The 19747-nt window shown below is 42.1% G+C and overlaps 1 protein-coding gene across 1 annotated transcript in view; it reads right to left on the bottom strand.

Annotated features, from left to right (window-relative positions):
* Positions 1-1002: 1002 nt before the first annotated feature.
* Positions 1003-19747, bottom strand: part of man1a2 (mannosidase, alpha, class 1A, member 2) — a 127335-nt gene continuing 108590 nt past the window's right edge. Inside the window, exons 10-14 of the mRNA XM_020617107.1 lie at positions 16448-16563; positions 15673-15892; positions 14394-14566; positions 8001-8116; positions 1003-5368 (exon numbers count right to left, since the gene is read on the bottom strand). Coding sequence (XP_020472763.1) covers positions 5233-5368; positions 8001-8116; positions 14394-14566; positions 15673-15892; positions 16448-16563 — 761 coding nt within the window. The 3' untranslated portion in view covers positions 1003-5232. The remainder of the gene's footprint in view (positions 5369-8000; positions 8117-14393; positions 14567-15672; positions 15893-16447; positions 16564-19747) is intronic.

The following is a 19747-nucleotide window of genomic DNA, read 5'->3' as shown; positions in this document are numbered from 1 at the left end:
CTTACAGATCGGGATGAACAGGCACGTGCAGTTTGCCACTTATGATTGTGCACTGTAATCCTGATGGCTGTATGTGGGTGGATCAAAACACAGTGTCAGACTTACCCTGGTGTCCGTAGCTCCATTTTTAGCGCCACACAGCCTCATTTGCAACTCTAAAGTCAAACAGAAAGGTGTAAATATAAAAGGAAAAGGGAAAAGCTGAGCACAGACATGTTGCTTTTCATTTCCAATTTAAGCTTTCAATGGGTTTTCCACTTCAACTTTTCCCCACCCATTTCACATTTAGTTTACCTACTCATTTCACAACCAAACAACCAGTATTTAATCATGAACAAGCAGTGGAGAAACAAGGCTCTACAGCTCTGTGAAGGTCTAGTGAGCTCAGTGGTGCTTTGAGATAAACGTTAATATGCTGATGTATAACAGGTAATGTTTATTGGTGTCACCATTTTAGCTTAGTGAGCTTATGTGTGAACATGAGCAAACAAAAAGTACATCTGAGGATACATGAATGCCATTAGTTTTGCAGCTACTGCTAAAGCACTGGATAAATTGAAATTTTGACCTGATAATGGTGCTGGATGAAAAAAAATCTGTCGGTGGAAATCATTACAATTCATTGTGAATGCATGCACCAGATTTCACTGCAGTCCATACTGTTATTGTTGAGAAATTCTTAGAACCACATATGTCGACATCACTGTGATGCTAAGTGACTATCTATGATGGTGTCCCATCCACTAACAGGATTTGTGACCTATAGTGAGACCAGCTACCAGGGGGCGATCAGTTCACGGTGGTTTCACTTCTGGGAGCTGTCAGGCTGTCCATCATCAGTCAATGGTGGCATTAAATAAAAACTCACAGGATCACCACAGTTAGCAGGACTCATCTTCTGGGGACCACAAATGCTTGTACAAGATTTCATGGCAACTCATCCATTAGTTGTTGATATTTCAGTCTGGACAAAACATCACATTAAACAAAAAGATCACTTTTCATAACATCTTTATTGAATCTGTGACTCCGTTTTAAACATATTTACAGATAATGTCATTTTATTTTTTTAGTTCAGTAAAAATACAAATACAGAGCACTCAATTTTCAAAACCAGCATCGCTCCCAGCGACTCAGTGGCTGCCCAGGTTTCGCCTCAAGCTTCCTCCTTATCAGATACACGTGGTGAAGTCAGAGACCAGGGAACAGAGGCTGAGAGTCAGAACTGTACTGCATCTAAGTTCAGATGAAGGAGGGAAGTGGAGATGATACTGGTTTAATGATGAAAGGAATAAAAAATGGGGGACTGGGCAGACTGTGGGACTTGTTTTGTGATCAACGGTGTAGAGGTGTGTGGAGACTTTCACCTCAACTGTACATGGAAAGCCTGCAGTGTCACATCATTAAATTATATATAAAGCTGACAGACTAAACAAGAACTCAGCTGAACCCTGACTGGTCCCATGGTCAGAGGTTTGGTCAAAGTCATAGATATCCTAATAACTAACAAGATAATAAAACAGCACTGTGATGATACTGAAAAACGGATGAGAAAATGAGAAATGTCCTATAACTGCTACATATGATGCAGGCCTTAATTGTTTGACAGTTGCTGAAAATATTTTCTAAAGATGTTTAACTGTATGTCTTGATGATGTTTTATATTCGTTTGGGATCTCCTGTGTGGCACCTTCCGAGTGATGTCAGGGCTATGAGCAGTATTAAGAGGGGAAAGGAAAAGAGCAACGGTGCCATTCAGCTTGTGATCTCACATCCTGATTATCATTTTCGTTCCCTGCTGTCAGTTGATCATCTCCCACAGCTATGATCTCTTCATGTGCTGTGAAAGCAGCAAGAGCTGTTTGACTGTATCACACAACACAGCTTTACTAACAGACATACAGCTGACCCACAGATAAAGAGGCAGTTTTTTGTGATGATATATTGATATCTGATATATTTATATCAGATAAATATAAACTTATATTTCTAGCTGATATATTTAGATGAGACGATGTCAGGGGGGAATAAAGAAAGCTGGAATCAGGTCTCCACATCGACACATTTTTGAAGAACCTCTGAGTTATGTAGCTGGGCAGTAAATACAATCCTGAAGCCCGTTTCTGTCACTGCGATGCCCCAAACAGTCACTGTATATACTGTATCAGCCTTGTAGCCTGGTGTCAAATCTGATGTCTACTTCTACTCCATCACAACTCGGACTCTATATGCACGTCAGGCGATGTTTGAGCATGGCATTGGCCAAGGCGCCACATTTGACAATGAAGCTTGAAAAGAATCAAAGTCAGAAACAAATGAATAAACTCTGGGCTTCCTGTATCAAAGACAGGAAGCCCAGACGTTCGGACACACCAAAGATTCATGTCACACACACTGGCAGCCAACAAGCTTACAGTCTTCATGAGCCCACAGCCACTAAGAAAATATGGGTCTCTCTCTCACCACCTCCCTCCCAGTTCATTGCACAGGTTTGTTAAGCCCATCATTAAGCCTAATGTTGGTATTTTTATTAGGTTATTTTTCTAAACGATTTAAAGTCATGGTTGAATACAATATGGGCAGTGGATTAGGCAGGTAGTAAACGTGGAAGCATAATGGAGGATGCTGTTTGGGACACTGTCACAGCAACAAGATGTAATATAACTGATTTTACAATGAGAATGTAACTCCAAAAATGCATGTTTGTAATAGTTGATGACTTGCCCTCAACAGAACTATCACAGCATCCTTCCCTTGTTTTGTTAGTGTTTTATTTGCCTGCAATAAAATCCCACATGCTCTTTCACCTCCCTTTTGGTAAACAGTTTTAGGTTCAGCTCCAAACCTAACACGACTCACAAAAGGTTACAGCTGCACTTGTCATTTTAATGTAGATGATAAATAAAAATTGTATTTTTTGAGACTGTGTGACTTTTATGTTCATGAAGCATCTAAAAATGGTGGGTATGCATCTAATAATCACTAATTATCATCTGTCAATCACTTTTATTTCCATGCTTTAAGAATTCAAATGATGTTTAATGAATGTGCACAAGTTTTTGCCTGATTTGTTCAACTGAATGTGTTGTGTTGTGTTTGGAATCACCATGGCCACTGCTCTGGTGAGCCCGAGATGCCAAATTTGAGCCATTAAAACAACTTAATGTTTAGATAATCCTGTGTTTGTTAATGAAAGTCACATTAAAATGATACGTTGAGACCCTTTAAAAAGGCCTGCATTCATTCAGCAGGGAGAACGCTTTCAGAGACTGTTTTGGATGTGTGCTAAGAAAATATTTCACAGACTCTTCTGTTATCTGAGTAGCTTGAGCAGTAACTCTCTCATGCCGCTGTGGATGTAACAGAGATGTGTCAGGAGCAGAGCTGTGCACTGGCGTGGAGCAGACAGCGTGGTGCGTGGAGCCGCTGACTGCGCTCAACAAGGCCAAAACCTCGATGTATCACCGCACCACACAGCGAGGAAGTTTCTTTTTGTCCCCTCGATGTTCAGGCAGACCAGATGAAGTTACAAACACACCAGCTTGCATTTAAATGGAACACAGATGGACTGTTTTCCCAGAACTCAGTGTCTTCAGAGATTTGACAAATTTGACGTTTGATGATACAGTATATTGTTAGCATTTAGCAGATGGATGATATGATGGCCAAGGTCAAATCAATCTGTACAGTAGCTGGTTCTGATTGTTCACTAAACAATAAAGACTGAGGGGACAGATTCAAAGCTACATACATAATTTAACTGGTGGATGCGTGGACAGAATGTCCACATTTTCATCCAAAATAGTTTTGCAGTTTTTAAGAGACTATTCAACACTTGGATATCATAAAATGTATGTTTCATAAGTTGCCAGACTTTTCAGAGGTGTATGGGAACCCTGAGATTAAAGGCCTCCAAGTTTTTAGATGATTTATGATGGACAGGAGAGACAGAGGTAACTGGAAGAGAGAGGAGAAGGCAGCAAATAAGAAAGGGATTCAGGAAAAAGGTGGTGGAGAAAAGTGATGGAGATTTCTAAAACCACAATGAGTTAATGAGGCTTTAAATCAGGTGGAGTTGTCCAACTGGTGAAAATGTGGCATAGGAGCTCAGCAGGGAGACGGTGCTACACCTCGACTTCCCTCCTCTTCAGTCTTCCCATATAAAGTGCACAAACAAATGACTTGCAGCAGGGGACATTCTATCCACCACACACACACTCATACATAAGTATGGTTGGGATCTAGCCTCATCCCACAATGTATGACCTGAACATGATGTGGAGTGACTTGTGAAAACTTAAGAGATAAGAGACAAAACAGAGGAGAGGAGACATGAGAGAAGGGCTGATATGCTGGGAAGAAACTATGTTACAGTGTGATCAGAAAAACCTTGAGCAGAGAGAGAGAGAGAGAGAAAGCAGCATCCGATCGAGTAGCAACAGAAGGTCTATAACTGGAAAATAGTGGGGAGGGGTGAAGAGGGGGAGGCCTGCTGTCGTCCCCATGTAATTACTGTTCCACTTCTAATGGCTCACTGTTCTGAAAAAAGGAAGGTTGGAGGAGGTGGGGACTGGGCCACAACCTCACACTGATGATAAGAAGAGTTCCAGGTCAAAGTTCATCTCTTAAATAGGAAGTGGGCTGTGGAAAAGTTGGGTCAGGGAGAAATGGGGGGCTCTGATCCAACCGTGTGTCCCCATTTAGGATTTAACTAAACAAAAAGCACACCTTCTGAACAGACCCTGTAACATCCTCAAGTCTGTCTGCCTGGAAAAATGACACCCGAGTCAGCACAGTGTCAAACTGACTGCAGTGTGATCCTTCACATGTGCACTCTCAGTGCATCAGCTCGAGTCTGTATGGGAGAAAGGTTTGGTCAAATAAAACACTAAAAAATAATAACAAAAAACTAAATCAAGCCTCCAGTTTAGAGCTTGGTCCTTCAGAGAAAAGAGTTCATTCAAGCCAAAGGTGAGGCTGAGCAGCACACCCACACACAGAGTGAGTCAAAGATTAAAACACAGAAGAGACAGAAGTCCTCTCCACTCTGCAGTGATCTGGGCCAGAGTCTCTCTCTGTCCGTCTCCTCCAGCTGATGTCTGCAGTCCAAAGCAGCTGAGAGTCTGTGGAGCTGAATGTACGTTTGTCCAGTGTTGGTGGGTGGGTCTTTGGCCAAGCAGACAGGCAGATGGTGCCCCCTGGTGCTGTGGTGGGGGAAGAGAGCCTGTCTGTCTACCGCTGAGCCAGTTCACTGCCAGGCAGGGTGATGTTGCCCAAGTGGAGGACAGGAAGTGGGTGGGCCTCCGTGTTGAAGACCCAGCTCTCCAATGGCATCAGGTCGTCACTGGAGAACAACAGGTACAGATACCTGAGGGGGTGAATGATGGGTGGGGGGTGTATATCAAAGGGAGGACAGGAGTGAGGGTAGGTGGGGTCAGGTAAGAAAGGTGAAAAAGAAGAAAGAAGTGAATGTCATCACTGCCACACAAAACCTGAAATCAGTTCTGTAGATTAGTTTTGATGCAGAAAGTCAAAGCCGTGAATTTACATTTAACCATTATTATTAAAAAGGAATGTTGTCTTGCAATCAGTTTTTATTTTCCTTAGATTTTACTCTTTATATTTGCTGGTTTAGATGCAGGGTTACATTATGGAGAACACATCACATCCCCTCCACGACCGGAACACACACGTATGTGCAGATTTAACTGAGACGTGAGGTTGCATGTGCTCAAAGTTAACATTTACTGTGACGGTCAAATCTTTCAATTCCCTCACAATGTGTTCCTTCCACTCTGGCTTGATTTAAAGCTTCTCCATAAATGTCCATCAAATGTGAAACGTCCTTATCTCTCCTCTGACCCTGCTGCTGACACTGAATGATGATGAGGGAGATGTTTAAACAACCACATGAATTCTAATCAGACAGTTCTGACAGTACTTGCAGAGTCAGAGATCAGATATGAGTCAGATCTAGGAGCAAATATAGAGGCGGCCCAGATCTAATTTGAAAAAATTCTATTTGGTTTGTTCACACATCCATGAACAAAATCAAATCTGAGTGGCTTCAGTGTGTAATGTGAATACAGCTTTTGTCAGAGACTTTTTCAGACAAAAGCGCCACAGGAAGTCTGTCCTGTCAATGGCTGTAACACTCCTCCGTATCATGAGAAGGAGCTCATCCTCTGACAACATATTTACATGTACATTAATTGATATTAACCATGAATAATGCACCGTAATGTACAGTTTCTCAGACATCCATTCACCTGACATGAGTGAACTAAACTTTCAATGTTTACCAGCTACAGTATTTCACATTAAAATGTAACATCCATCTGTTTGCTATTTTTTGTGCACAGACTCCAAGACATGGACGAGGTTGGGATTTAGAGCTTTAATTTATGAACACCTCACTTATCTATGTGACTATCTAGATCAGTGTGACTGGCAGCCAGTCAGCAGCCTGGTTGATGGAGAGCTGTTGTATTGAACTGGGTGCTGCCCAGTTGGGACTAAGACTGAGAACAGAGAGACGCCAACGGTTGCATAACACTCAAACATTCAAATGTCATCGCTGGAGTTAGCAGCCAGCGCGATGGGTGACCTTTAACAACTCAGACATGAAAAACAAATTTTACTGACATTTGATCCTTTGTGGTCGTTAATTTCAGGCACATTAAAGTGAAAAATGGAGGGCTGATAAGTAGCTCCCTGCGATCACACAGGCTGGCAGGGCAGCCCACACAGCCCATGTGCTCTGATTTATAATGATCTCTGACCTGTCAGACTGTTCGACTGTGCACGGCATAGTACTGCCAGCAGAGGGAACTAGAGAGCCTGAATTCAGTACAGTAACCAACCTGTGGTCAAGTGGGTGACTGTGAGTATAAGCACATAAGAAAGGGGAATAAAACACTGACTTCTGTTCATCACACCACTAAGTAGCACTGCTGTAGTTAACGCTCCCAGGACAATATATTACTATAAAGTACACCGCCCACTTCCTTTAAAGTGCACAATACCAATACAATAGAATCTTGTGTAAGTAGTCTGCTTATTTTTTTCCCTAAATTCACAATGTACATGAAATAAGCATAATAAAGCTTTTTTTTTGTAAACCATGCAGAGTTTGTGTTTAAGGCTTTCGTTTAATCTTGGAGAAAACACATGACCCTAAAATTAATGTCACACTTAGTTGGTTAGTATAGGTTCACGTGCTTGGGCATCCTCAACAGTGAGGAGCAGCATCGGTTACCATTCCTGTCCGTACAGGTCGTCAAGTGAGTCCTTCCTAAGGCTAACAAGGTTCACAGTCCTCATTCTGTGCAAAAATGCATTGTGAAGTTCAGCTGCAGGTTATATGAGGCTTCAGCTGTCTGAGTTAGACAAATCAAGTCTTTCAAAGTTTGTCTTTTTAATCTGAAATGCAGTGCTTCTCACCCGCACCTCAGCAAGGAAAACACTGTCTGGGGAAACACAAACAGGCCATGTTGTACCGACTTGATTAGGGAAGGATTTCACTGTATTTAATTATTTGATTAACTGAGACTAATGAAGCTGCACATAAGCTTCAGCCAAATATAAGCTCTGTGCACAGGGCAAGGACTGTGGATTTGGTTTCCCATCACTGACACTGGGATCACATCAGAAATGATCCCTTCGCTGCCAATGTGTACAGAAGGGACAGGCTCAGTTACATGCTTCAGTGTACATAAGCAAGTGAGTATCGGTATTGTCTTAAGACAGACTTGATGAAAATGTGGACCTGTCTTTGTCTCATGGAAGACTGACTGACGTGCTGCAGCAACACGTTTTTCTGCTCATTTAATTAAAATAAAGTATGAGCAAGTGGTTGGTGCATTCACTTTTTGCTGGCAGGTCCTTTCGACCCTCCGCCCACCCACCACATGCATTAATCCCAAAAATGATTAATTAATGAAAACATACTGTTGATTGCTAGATGAAGCCAATGAATCAACCTATCAGAGTTGGCTTACTTGAGTGTCTCGGCCAGGAAGAAGCTCTGCTGCACATCGTCGTAGGTCGGGTTGGAGGAGTAGACATCCTTCACCCCCGAGAAGCCTCCGCTCACCCTGCAGTACTTATCGATGGCCTGGAGAAGACGAGGACAGAGGAAAGGGAAGGGAGCGAGAGGAGGAAAGACGGTGGGAGAAAAGAAAGGTAGTTGAAGGAAAGAAATTAGGAGATATAAAGAAGAAAAAAAGAAGGAAAGATTTGGAAGAAAAGAGGAATAGTGCAAGTGTGGATGTAGAAATAGATTAAAAAAGGAAGACCTCTCTCATAGATCATTTTTATAATCTCCTACTCAAGTTATCTTTGCATCTTGATCTGCAGATTTCTATTGAACGGGTGAACAATTCTTGATAACCATGTATTTTACTTTCAGGTATTGTTCCTTTTAGTAGGTAGTTGATTAAGAAAACAACAGTTTTTGAACATGTTACTTGTATATGCATGGATTTGAAGCTAAAACAGTTGTTGATTTGGATTTTCTTTAAAGAGTCCATGACATGCTTTTCCTTGTTTTTTTCACTTATCTACAATGTTACAATGGTGAATTATCATCTTAGACGTGACCTAAAGCTCAAAAAATGAGGTGTACGTATGTTCTAGTACTTCTGTGCAGAAATATCTCAGTTCATACACGTCTCACAAACTCTCAATTGCAAGACTTTTTTTCTAACAAACTGACACAGACTACGTGACAGTTTAAGGATTTCCTTGAATGGTCATACTCTAGGTGTTGCACGTTCATGTGAGCTCACCTGACATCCACTGGTGCCATTGTAAAAGCAGAATTTTGACTGCACCTGGTTTTGTGGATACTGTATATTTTGCCTTGTGCTGCTGCACTGTGACCAGAGGATGTGGATAAAAATACAGGGCCTGAGGTTACTGCATGTACAGGGACTTGCTGTTTTACCTGGCCAGGTCTAGGCAGCTGGCCTGTGAAGCCCCCTCAGTGGTGAATGATCAGCTGGGCCCAGGTGATCAAGATTATGAAGATTATGATGACACACCAGTAATTCTGAGTATTTCTCCAACAGTAAATCAGTAAGCTGCTGTGCCAAGACACAGGCATCACATATAATGGCACGCCTCACTAATGCTGCAAATGCTGGGCGCTGTTTTGGCTTTGAGGAACAAAACTGTATCACCTAATTGAAAACAAGTCACATCTGAGAGCAGATGCTGTCCCCATCTGCAACAGCAACACCTCATTAACAATGCAGCAACCGTCCAGCTGGTGGTACCGACAGTACGCAGTTACCTGTGTGCTCTATTGATTTACAATGAGAACGTGTTACAGTGAAATTGGTGCCTGCATAAAAATTCTATCTGCATTACACTCCTACTCATACCTGGTCAACTTTCACTCTTAATGCATGTAATTAATTGAAAGCATTATCTCTGTCCTTGTCTGTCAGTATCTTTCTCTCTCACACACACAAACACGTCTTCTCCCTGCTTGCTGTGCTGACTGACCATTTCATTGTCAGCAGAATTCCACTGCAAGAGTATGGACCGTAATTCCTGTTATTGATGGGCTACTGTGTGTGTCTGCCCTTCTTGATCCACACCGCAGTGTGAGGCAACTGCCTGTACAACACACATCATGCACACCCACAGCATTTGTATAGCTATCTTTGTGAGGACACTCACTGGCATAATGCATCCCCTAGGACCTCACACTAACCTTCAAAACTAAATGTCTAACTCCACCCCTAACACCTAACCTTAAAACTGATCCTAACCTGAACCCTCAAACCAACTCTCAATCAGCCTTCTGAAGTTGGGCGAAATGGCAAAAATATCCTCACTTTCCTAACTTGTGCCCATTCTAACAGTATTAAATTCTGAGTGATCTGCACACTGCTGGCAGTATATGCTGATCACCCACAACCTTAAAACAACTGACAGGTGAAGTGAATAACGCTGACTGTCTCATTACAGTGGCACCTGTCAGTGTGTGGGGTATATTAGGCAGCAAGTGAACATTCACTCCTCGAAGTTGATGTGTTGGAAGCAGGAAAAATGGGCAGTGTAAGGATCTGAGTGACTCTGACAAGGGCCAGACTGTGATGGTGAGATGACTGGGTCAGAGCATCTCCCACACTGCAGGTCTTGGGTAGTGCCTACCAACAGTGTCTAAGGAAGGACAAATGGTGAACTAGCCACCCCCCTAAAGAACAGTTACTACAGTAAAAATTGATGGAAAACTTAATGCTGGTTCTGATAGAAAGGTGTCAGAAAACAGTGTGCAGCCCATGCTAGGGCAGTAGTAGATCTGGGTAAAAGTGCTCTGATACACCGATCAGCCATACCAGTATGACCATCTACCTAATATTGTTTACATAGGAGTCAAGGAGTGAAAACTGTGGTCGGGGTGGAGGTGGTGGGTCTGGAGGGGGATCTAACGGACTGGACCGGACAGGTTTGATCCTGGACACATGGAAAGAGAGGTGAGTGCGAAGAGTACGAGGTAGCCGAAGCCTTATGGGACCGAGCTGTTTGGACACCGGAAAGGGTCCACAAAGCGTGGCGCCAACTTATGGCACTTAGTTCTGGGAGGCAGGTCACGAGTGGAGAGCCACACCATCTGCCCTGGTCTATACTCGGGGGCCCTGGAGCGGTGTGTGTTGGCCCACTTGGCATAGCTCAGGACCGTCCGGAGGAGTACCATGCGAGCCCTCCTCCAGGTCCAGTGGCAGTGGCGCACCAGTACTGAGGCTGAGGGTACTCGGATCTCCGGGTCCAAGCTGGGGAACAAGGGGGATAATAACTATAGTTACAATCGAATGGGGATATCCCTGTGGTGGACAGGGGGAGTGCATTGTGGGCTTACTCTACCCACACTCTGGCCTGACTACAGAGGAGCCGTAGCCAGCGGGACAGAATCATGACAGGAGATTGTCATTTGATCAGTACTGCGATTGAAGGTAGGCCTTAAAATACATCCACAGCTGCACCTCCTATTGACTCAAATTATGTCAATTAGCCAATCAGAAGCTTCTAAAGCCATGACATCATTTTTTTGGAATTTTCCAAGCTGTTAAAAGGCCCAGTCAACTGAGTGGATGTAAACTTCTGACCCACTGGAATTGTGAATGACTTCAGCCTAAGTGTATGTAAATGTCCGACTTCAACTTTAACTGTTAGCTCTTCACATACAATAAATGTTTTATTGAAAAAAAATGATTTTCATCTATGAAAGAGCAGAAAACAACATATCGGATGCGACAAGCAGGCAAGTATCAGAAAGCAAGTGACTACTAGCGTGTTAAAAAGCTCAGTAGGTTAAGGTGTAGACAACACAAGTCCTCTACAGTATATTGCAGTTTCATAGAACTGCTTTGCAATGAACACAATCTTTGTGAGGTTAATTATTTTTGGGTCTTGTTCAGACTGCAGTGGATTTGTGTTTTCCATTATAAGGAAATATTTTAGACTGTAGTTTAATTTGCCATGCAGTGAGGTGTTTCCTTTTGTCTTCTGTATAGAGCTGATGACCAGAAACCTCTCATTTTCCTTGGGTTTCTCATCATTCAAACTATGTTCGATGTGGCAGCCATGTCCATGGAGATTGGCTTAAACATCCTAATAATCTTAGCAAATGTGGTCACAGGTACATCTAGCTGCTTGGAGATGGTCTTGTAGCCTTTACCTTTAACATGTTTGTCTATAATTTTCTTTCTAATCTCCTGAGACAACTCTCCTTAGCTTTCTGTGGTCCATGTTCAGTGTGGTACGCACCATGATACCAAACAGCACAGTGACTACTTTTCACCCTCTAAATAGGCAGACTGACTGATTACAAGTTTGAAAACACCCGTGATGCTAATTAGAGGACGCACTTTAGTTTAACATGTCCCCTTTTCTAGGGCTACCATCATCTTGGTCCAGGCCAGTTTCATTAGTTTCTTCTGTTGAACCACAATTCAAAAGCAATGACTGATTTTCATTAGTTAATTTTCAGTAAATGTTTATTTATTATTACTTTTGTCAGTTTCACATTAATTCAGTGACCATTGTGAGTTTCTCTTTCTTTAAGGGAAGGGTACCATTAATTTTGTCCACGTCTTATGTGTGCTGTATTCAATAATGCAAGAGAGGCACAGACTAGCACTTCAGCTCCAGCTCTTTTTGGTGTCACTCATACCCAGTATAATCAGGCTTCATAAACACTTGCCAATATATTTACTTAGCTCGTGAGCGCATAAACTCCCAACTCAGCAAAACAAAGAATCACTGCTTAAAAATGGAGAAACAAAGGTGACTAAGATTGGTAGGAAAAAGGGAGAAAGAAGAGCATCAAAAGAGTAGGAGGCAAAAAAACTGTACGATGAGCAGGCCGGTTGAGATTTAGATACAATGACTGCCACAAGGAAGGCGATTTCTTAAATCCTCTGTCAGAAGATGTGGAGAAGGGGAGTAAAAGGAGAGAGGGGGCTTTCATTTCTGCTCTACTTTCTGAAAGCTTTTATTTTAAGACACAAAAAGAGGGAGAAATAACTAATAAACGCAGTTTCTCAGATCCGCCTACAGGTACAAATCCCCCACAAAGAGACACATAAAAAAGCAGTTCTCTGCATCGCTGGCCACCAGCAGCCATCAACCACTCCCAAGTGTGATAATGATAAACAGAAATCTATATTCGCTGTCAGGTAAAACCTCTCACTGCTTCCACCACAGTCTACGTGACACAAAGACCTGAAAACTGAAAACTGTGAGATACCACTTTAAGCCCCCCCTCATATGCTGTGTGGAGCTGGGTGAGACCTGCACTACTCTGGTTTCATGAGTTCAAATGAAGCTTAAAACAATTCCCTGCCACAGGCTGTCAGTAATGTTCAGTTAAAAGCATTAGGCACCGGGGAAATGGCACAAAAACAACTCATTACTGTGCAGGTGACATGCTTTTAGCAGAGAGACAAATGAACACTCATAACAACAACACAGTCTGATCTTATGACTCAAAAGTTGACATTAGCGTTTCAGCTGCAGCAAAACAGGCTCAGCTCACTGTTTAGACATTTTCACTTCCAACGGGCAGAAATGGATAACAGAGCATTAAAAAAAAATACATATATTCAGGTTTTTTTTTATATTTACTAAACTATAATAATGAATTCACATAAAGAAAAAGTAAGTGTTGGAGTAATCAACATTTTATGGCAAAATACATACTTCACAAGCCACAGAATGTAAGTTACAATGGAAATGCTGTTTTTAATCTTTATCTACAAACAGAAGGTTTGCAGAGCATGAACCTGCCACTGGAGCCACCTGCTAAGACTCTTTCATTTCATCTGCAATTGCATAATGGTGCTTTTAATGCATCAGCTCCTGGCACAAAGCAAGCTGAATGTTTTCATACTGCCTCCAAGAACAGTGCACTTCACTGCAGCTGTACTTCACTGCCCCAGTCACCTACAGTAGGTAATTAGAACAGGTGCACGCTCAGCTCCGCACCTCACTGGTTGTTTAAAAGCTAGATCCATATGTTCCACTAAGCAAGGTACTGATTTCAGATGAGTACAAACATGGGTAATTTAAAAAAAGAATTTATAAAAGAAAGACGAAGCGGGGCAAAGTCTGGGCTCAGTGGTCTTTAAACTTCCTTTAACAGCATCGTAAATGATGCAAAGATGCTAGTTTATTGTCTGCTACAGCCACATTTCTGTTCTGTTCTAGAAAAAAATCCAAAAAGGGGGAAATTTTTATTTTATAATTTATATTTTTTTCATCGTAGCCCGGCTGGTCACACTGTGCCACACAGCAGCCTGCTACACAAAAGACTGAACCACAACCCACATCAGCTACTGTCACCTTCTTAGCTAATGTACCTGCATGAACCCATCGTGCCCTGTACCTGAGCTTGTTTACTGAGCCACAAAGCAAACATCAGCCAGGGAAAACGGCACTGCTAATGTCAGTTCAATTGAATTAATCAATTTGAGGTTGATTATTATTAAACTGCTTCACTTAACTCTCATGAACCCCACTAGATTTTGCTATATGTAAACCCTCTCTGCACAACTGTTTTCTAGAGCGAGAGCTGATGATTCATGGAGTTATCACACTTGGCCTGTTTCATGGCTCTCCTCCATTTAACAATGCCAGAAACTCTGAAAGCTTTAGCTCCTTTCTTTTGGGAGAACAAGGTCTCATACATGGTTTGTGCCCCAAAGCAAGTCCAACAGATGCTGCAGCAAATCCTACATGATGCTTCACATTGTACCAAGCAGTGCAAAGGTCTGTTAAAAATGTTTACAGCCATTAAACTCAGAATGAAGAACAGATTTCTTTACTGATATTCAATTGATGATGTACTAGTTTCACAATGTATACAAACACATGCTCTTTACCTGTGCTGCCTCCCAGCCCCACTGTCTGTATTTAGGATCGTGGGTGAACCTCCACATGTACCAGTAGGTCTCGATGACCTCTGGCCGCAGGATATAGTACTTCTCATTCTGCCGTACAGCCACCGCCTCCAGGCCACTGTCAAACTTAAAGGCCTCTGGGCCGAGCTTCAACACTTGATGGAAGAAGAGAAAAAATGGAAAAGAGAGAAGAAGAAGAAGCAGATGGAGGCAAAGGAAAGGGTAGAAAAAGAGAGACAGGGAAAAGAAGGAAGGAAACAAAAAACAAGTGATAGAGGGAGAAAAGAAAAAGGACAAAAATGAGGAACAACGGTGATGAAGAAAGAAAGAAAGAAAAGTTAAATTGAAACAGGCAAAGGTGCAATGATAAGAAGGGTGAGGTGGGGGAGGACAGATGAAAAAAAGGGGACATAAAGGAAAGAAGTGACAGGAGGAAGAAAGAAGGGAACGTAAAACAAGTAAATAATGATAAGGAGAGAAAAATGAGAGAGGAGTTAACATTATCTTTTACTCTTGTTTGGTCTTCATGGTTGAGATGCTGCTGATTACAAGTCTAATCTGAGTTAGTGTGTGTGTGTGTGTGTGTGTGTGTGTGATACAGAGCAATAAAATACTATTGATTTCACTGGCTTTTCATCCTTTTATAACCAGTGTTTCCTGCCAATTAAGTGTGATAGGCATCAAGGGTCTAACTGTGGAAAATGAATGTGATGCTGACAAGGCCACAAAAGGACCTGAAAGGATTACAACACACTGACACATGTGCATGAACACACACACACACACACACAGGTTGCTGTGAATGACTGCTTATTAAGAACTAGCAGGCCAACTACACACAGTCTGACCACTGCTATCACAATCCCTGTCACTTCACTAGAAAGTTCTCCCCTTGTCTCTCCCGCTCTCCCTCTTGCTTCCTTTGTTTCCATGGCAACCTCTCCTCTTTCTCAGAGCAGCATCACAATTTTTGACGACACATACATATGCACACTGATTACATGTGCAGTCATGACACATGGTTGGTTCTTTATCAATACTCAGTATCAGCAAGTATTCAAATGTAAAGAAAGTACTTGTGGTATCGGTGCATCCCTCATTATGGGTGTCCCTCTATTGAGCATAATAAAAACAATGAGTGGCCACCATGGATTAAATGTAAGAAACTGTAATAAAATCTAAGCTATCTTCAGGTTGCCATAGTTATTTCAGACTGTATTACTCTACAGCCAAGTTTTTCCTGTGTGTTTATGGTTCTCACCGGTTCTGTCATAGGACTCGTGGCAGGTGTGTGCGATCTCGGCTCCCAGCTGCAGGTAGTGTCCGGCCTTGTCGTCGGACGAGCCGTCAGCGCCCAACGCAAACATGCCGCCGGCGAAGCAGGCCAGGTGGCCCATCTTCCGCTCCAGGTGGCCATTCTTCCACTCACCAATAAATGTCAGACCGCCGTTGGATTTGCGTATCAGGTGGCGCTCGATGGCCTGGAGGGAGAGAAAGCGAGTGTGTGTGAATGTACAGTAGATGCAGTAAATGGGGATGTAAGAGATTTATGCATTTTGGGGAAGGTGTGGAGCAAGCAGAATCATTCTGAGTGAGAATGTGGACAGATGTTATAGAATATGAAGTGTCCCTATGTGTGTGAGTGTATTTGTATGCAGGCAGTGACTGAAACATGAGGATGTGTGGTATTTATGTCGCCGGGTGAGAAGAGATAAGGTCAGAAAATTGGTGGGAATATGGATATATGTTATGAATGGAATATTAAGTGTATGTGTGTGTGAATGTATTAAAGGATTTGTGTGAATAGGGCGTTGCAATTGAGTGCATGTGTTTGACTGTAGGGAAGGTCAAACAGAACAAAGTGGTGAGGGCAGAATTTAAAATCCTCTGCTCTGCTCTCTCTCTGACACTCGTGGTGACTGACAGACATCATTAGCTACAGACCACTATCATCTGCTTCCTGCTACAGTCAACCCAGGGAGTGTCTCATTGGTCAGCAGCTGTACAACACATGCAAAGTTCTGACTGCACTGCACCTCGATGGCATCATCGTAGGTCTTGCGAGCTTCTGTATCTGTCTTGTCTGACATGAGCCACGCCTTCAGCAGGTATTCATAAAAGCTGTCCCCTAGCCCTCCGACTGAAGTGTGATCTGGGGGAGAAAGGAAAAGAAAGAGAAAAATGAAAAAGCCAAAGCAAGTTATTCATTTTTGCCTCAAAGTTCTTGACAGAGCACAATATGTGGCACCAAAGGCATTGAACCCCGGGTGTTGTTTGTTTAATACATTTCATTTCCTGTTTTGTTTACCCTTTTCCTGATGTGCTCACACTTCACTGTCCCCACTCATCCTCTGGGAAGTTTATACAGCTTTCATGGCTGTCCTAATTTACAGGACACCACGTAGTGAAGATGGGACAGTGGCCAGCAGTCACACTGATCTCACTAACAAAACAAATCCTGTTCTCCAGGGGGCATTTTGAGCCCACTTTGATCTGCTTTATAATGGCGTTTTAGTCTATTTCAGGGTAAATTTCACTGACCTATAAAATACTGTTTACATGGTTAGCAAAGATTTTCCAGAGAATACAGTACCATCATGACATTGCAAAAGCAAGATGGGTAAATTCTTAACTTCTCTAAAAATGACAGAAATAGCAAATCATTTGCAGTTCTAACAAGTGAACCTTTTGTTGTTTATGCAGGTATACAGAGTTATTTTGAAATAAGCAAATTAATAAATGGGTGGTAAAATTCCAGTCATCCCTTTAGAGCTGATCTTGTGGCTCATGATCTCAAAAGTCCAGCTGGGAGAAGCAAACATGGATGGAAATGGGTTTATTCTGGCTTCAGTGGGTGAAACCGGAATACTCCTCTATGTACAACCATCTCTTCAGCTCTGCCTAATCATATTTGATGAGCAGATGGTCTGTGTCTCATCTAAACAGATGTGATTAGCGGGGTCGGAGGAAAGTGGAGGGTTGCACAAATATGAGGAATAAGAAAGATGAAGAACCAAGGGAAGCACTGACTTATTCATCTTTTGTCACAGACAGAAACCTCACAAACAACCCTGGAGATACTACTCAGGGCAGAGCGGGCTGGTGTCCTGTGGATGACTGAGGTTTTACACAGACAACATTCTGAGACTGTTGGTCTAACGTTATGCAAATAAGCCAGTATGTTGGAATAAAGGTTTTTACAAGGCACGGCACTGGCACTTTGCTGCATTAGATATTGTTCTTCCATGAAAGAACAAGCAGGTGTTCAAGCAGCACCAGCACTGAAGCACTTACACCCCCTTTCTCTGGGGTGTTAGGGTTTTTATTTGTCAGTTAATGATGTGGACGAAACTGAACATTTTCTTCGATGTAGCATAAAACCTGTTATTTCAGTAACAACCCTGCTTCAAATATGGCACTCACTATTCTGTCCAGGGCTGGAAACGACTACAAGAACTGGACCAATGCTGCTATATTTTGTCGTTCTGCTCTGCCAACCTCTGGCAGGTCACCGGCCCTCTTCCGGTGGCTCTCTTCATACCAAGTGATCACACTGGGTTGGTGAGGTACTGAAAGTGGCATGCAGGTATTTCTGAAAAACACCTTCGTGTCCACCTTGGCTCCACTGGCTGGAAAACAGCATGTACTGTATTTGTGGAGATGAAAGCCACAAAACCATTCTTTGGTCATTTACAAAAATGGGGCTCAGGTATCTGAAAGAGATTTGTGTAGAACAACTGGTACTTTGCTTTGAAACACCCTCTTGGACCCTCACATGTGGAGGTTTTCGGAGGACCTTCAATATCGACTTTGTATTCTATGAGACGTGAACTCAGGTAGTACTGGGGTGCATGTTTGGGAAAAAAAACTTTAGCCCTCTGCCAATGACCAGGCAGAGAAGAGCCGCAGAAATGAATGGATGGATGAATGCAATAAGTAACACTGGTCTACAGTCTTAAAGTTTTCTGCTTCCAAATTGAAACATGTTCATTTTTATGAATGCTGAGGTGCTGAACTCAAATATAACCTTTAAAAGAGCTGACTGGCTGTAGTTTTTAAGATATTTAGCCAACTAGATTTCATGCAGATGTTTAAAGAACTGACTAACAAGTCGGGACAATGACACCTTTCAGGCGAAGTACTGTATAGAGAAAGAGCATGACGGGTTGAGCTGAGGTATGAACATAATAAGCGCCTCATTTAAACAGTTTTTGTTATCATATCCACAGACAGTTTTGCATTTTGACAAAGTCTGATCATTTTCAACAGAACTTCTACACTGCCAGCGCCATATTTTACAAATCAAACCAATCAACATCTTTAGATATCATTTTCGTTTTCAGTGCCCAGAATTGGCAAAGATTATTTTTAAATGAATGTATTTTGGTTGTAGACCAGTGTAATTATCATCTCCATTACAGTTAATATAATTCCAGCAGAGCAGGAACCACCGATCCACAGCCAAGTACAGCTCAGGGTTCTAAGTTTGTTTAGATTCAAACTGCTGACAAGCTTTGGATTTCACCGGCTACTGCCGATGCAGTTTGAAAAGTTAACTTAGTTTGCAGTGATGAAGCTTTCTTACGTGAAGAGAAGCATTTTGGAAAGGGCAGAGATCCTCTCTCTGTGGATTTGGATTGGAAGTCAATAGCCTTCTGTTCACGCACAGAATAATTCATTAGCAGTTGGGTGACGGCAAATCCTCCGCAACGCAGTAGGAATTGTTTCACAGTAACACACACCCAAAAGTTAGCAATGCTTTGTTCCATAAAGACCCTGAATGCAGCTGTCACTGTCTGACAGTGATGGATGGTAATGTGCTTCTCAAAGCTCAACTTAGAAGATGAATTCTCATCCTTTGTTTTTCACCTCTATTATTTTGTGAAACTTTGAACCACTGCGGCAAAATCTCACAAATCATTTGTGAAGTGGATGACTTGGATTTGATTATTATGATATTACTAACTCTTAGAAATATTTTTCTATGATACACTATTGCAGACGTGATGTTTTTCTACATGTCACACTGTCCACAAGCTTTTCTATGAAGAGATTTTGCATTTAAGCCTGTAAATAACCACACTCTCATCTAGTTTAGAGGCTCAGAATACTTTTTGCTGTGCTCATCTTGGATTGTTTCACTATCTTGCTCATATTTCTCAATCTTATTTGAATGAGTCATTGATTTTTATAACAAAATGTATGAAAACACATCTGAAACGATGGCACAAGTGGCCTTTCTCACAAGACAAGGAAATAATAAGTCAGTGCAGATTGAAATACAAATTGGAAAATGAAGTGCTCATTTAACTTCTGCTTGTATGTTTTCCTATCTC

The sequence above is a fragment of the Monopterus albus genome, unplaced genomic scaffold, assembly GCF_001952655.1.
Source record: "Monopterus albus unplaced genomic scaffold, M_albus_1.0 scaffold185.1, whole genome shotgun sequence".
In the NCBI taxonomy this organism is placed as follows: Eukaryota; Metazoa; Chordata; class Actinopteri; order Synbranchiformes; family Synbranchidae; genus Monopterus; species Monopterus albus.
Note: the sequence above shows the minus strand (reverse complement) of the source record. Positions and strands in the feature narration are given on the sequence as shown.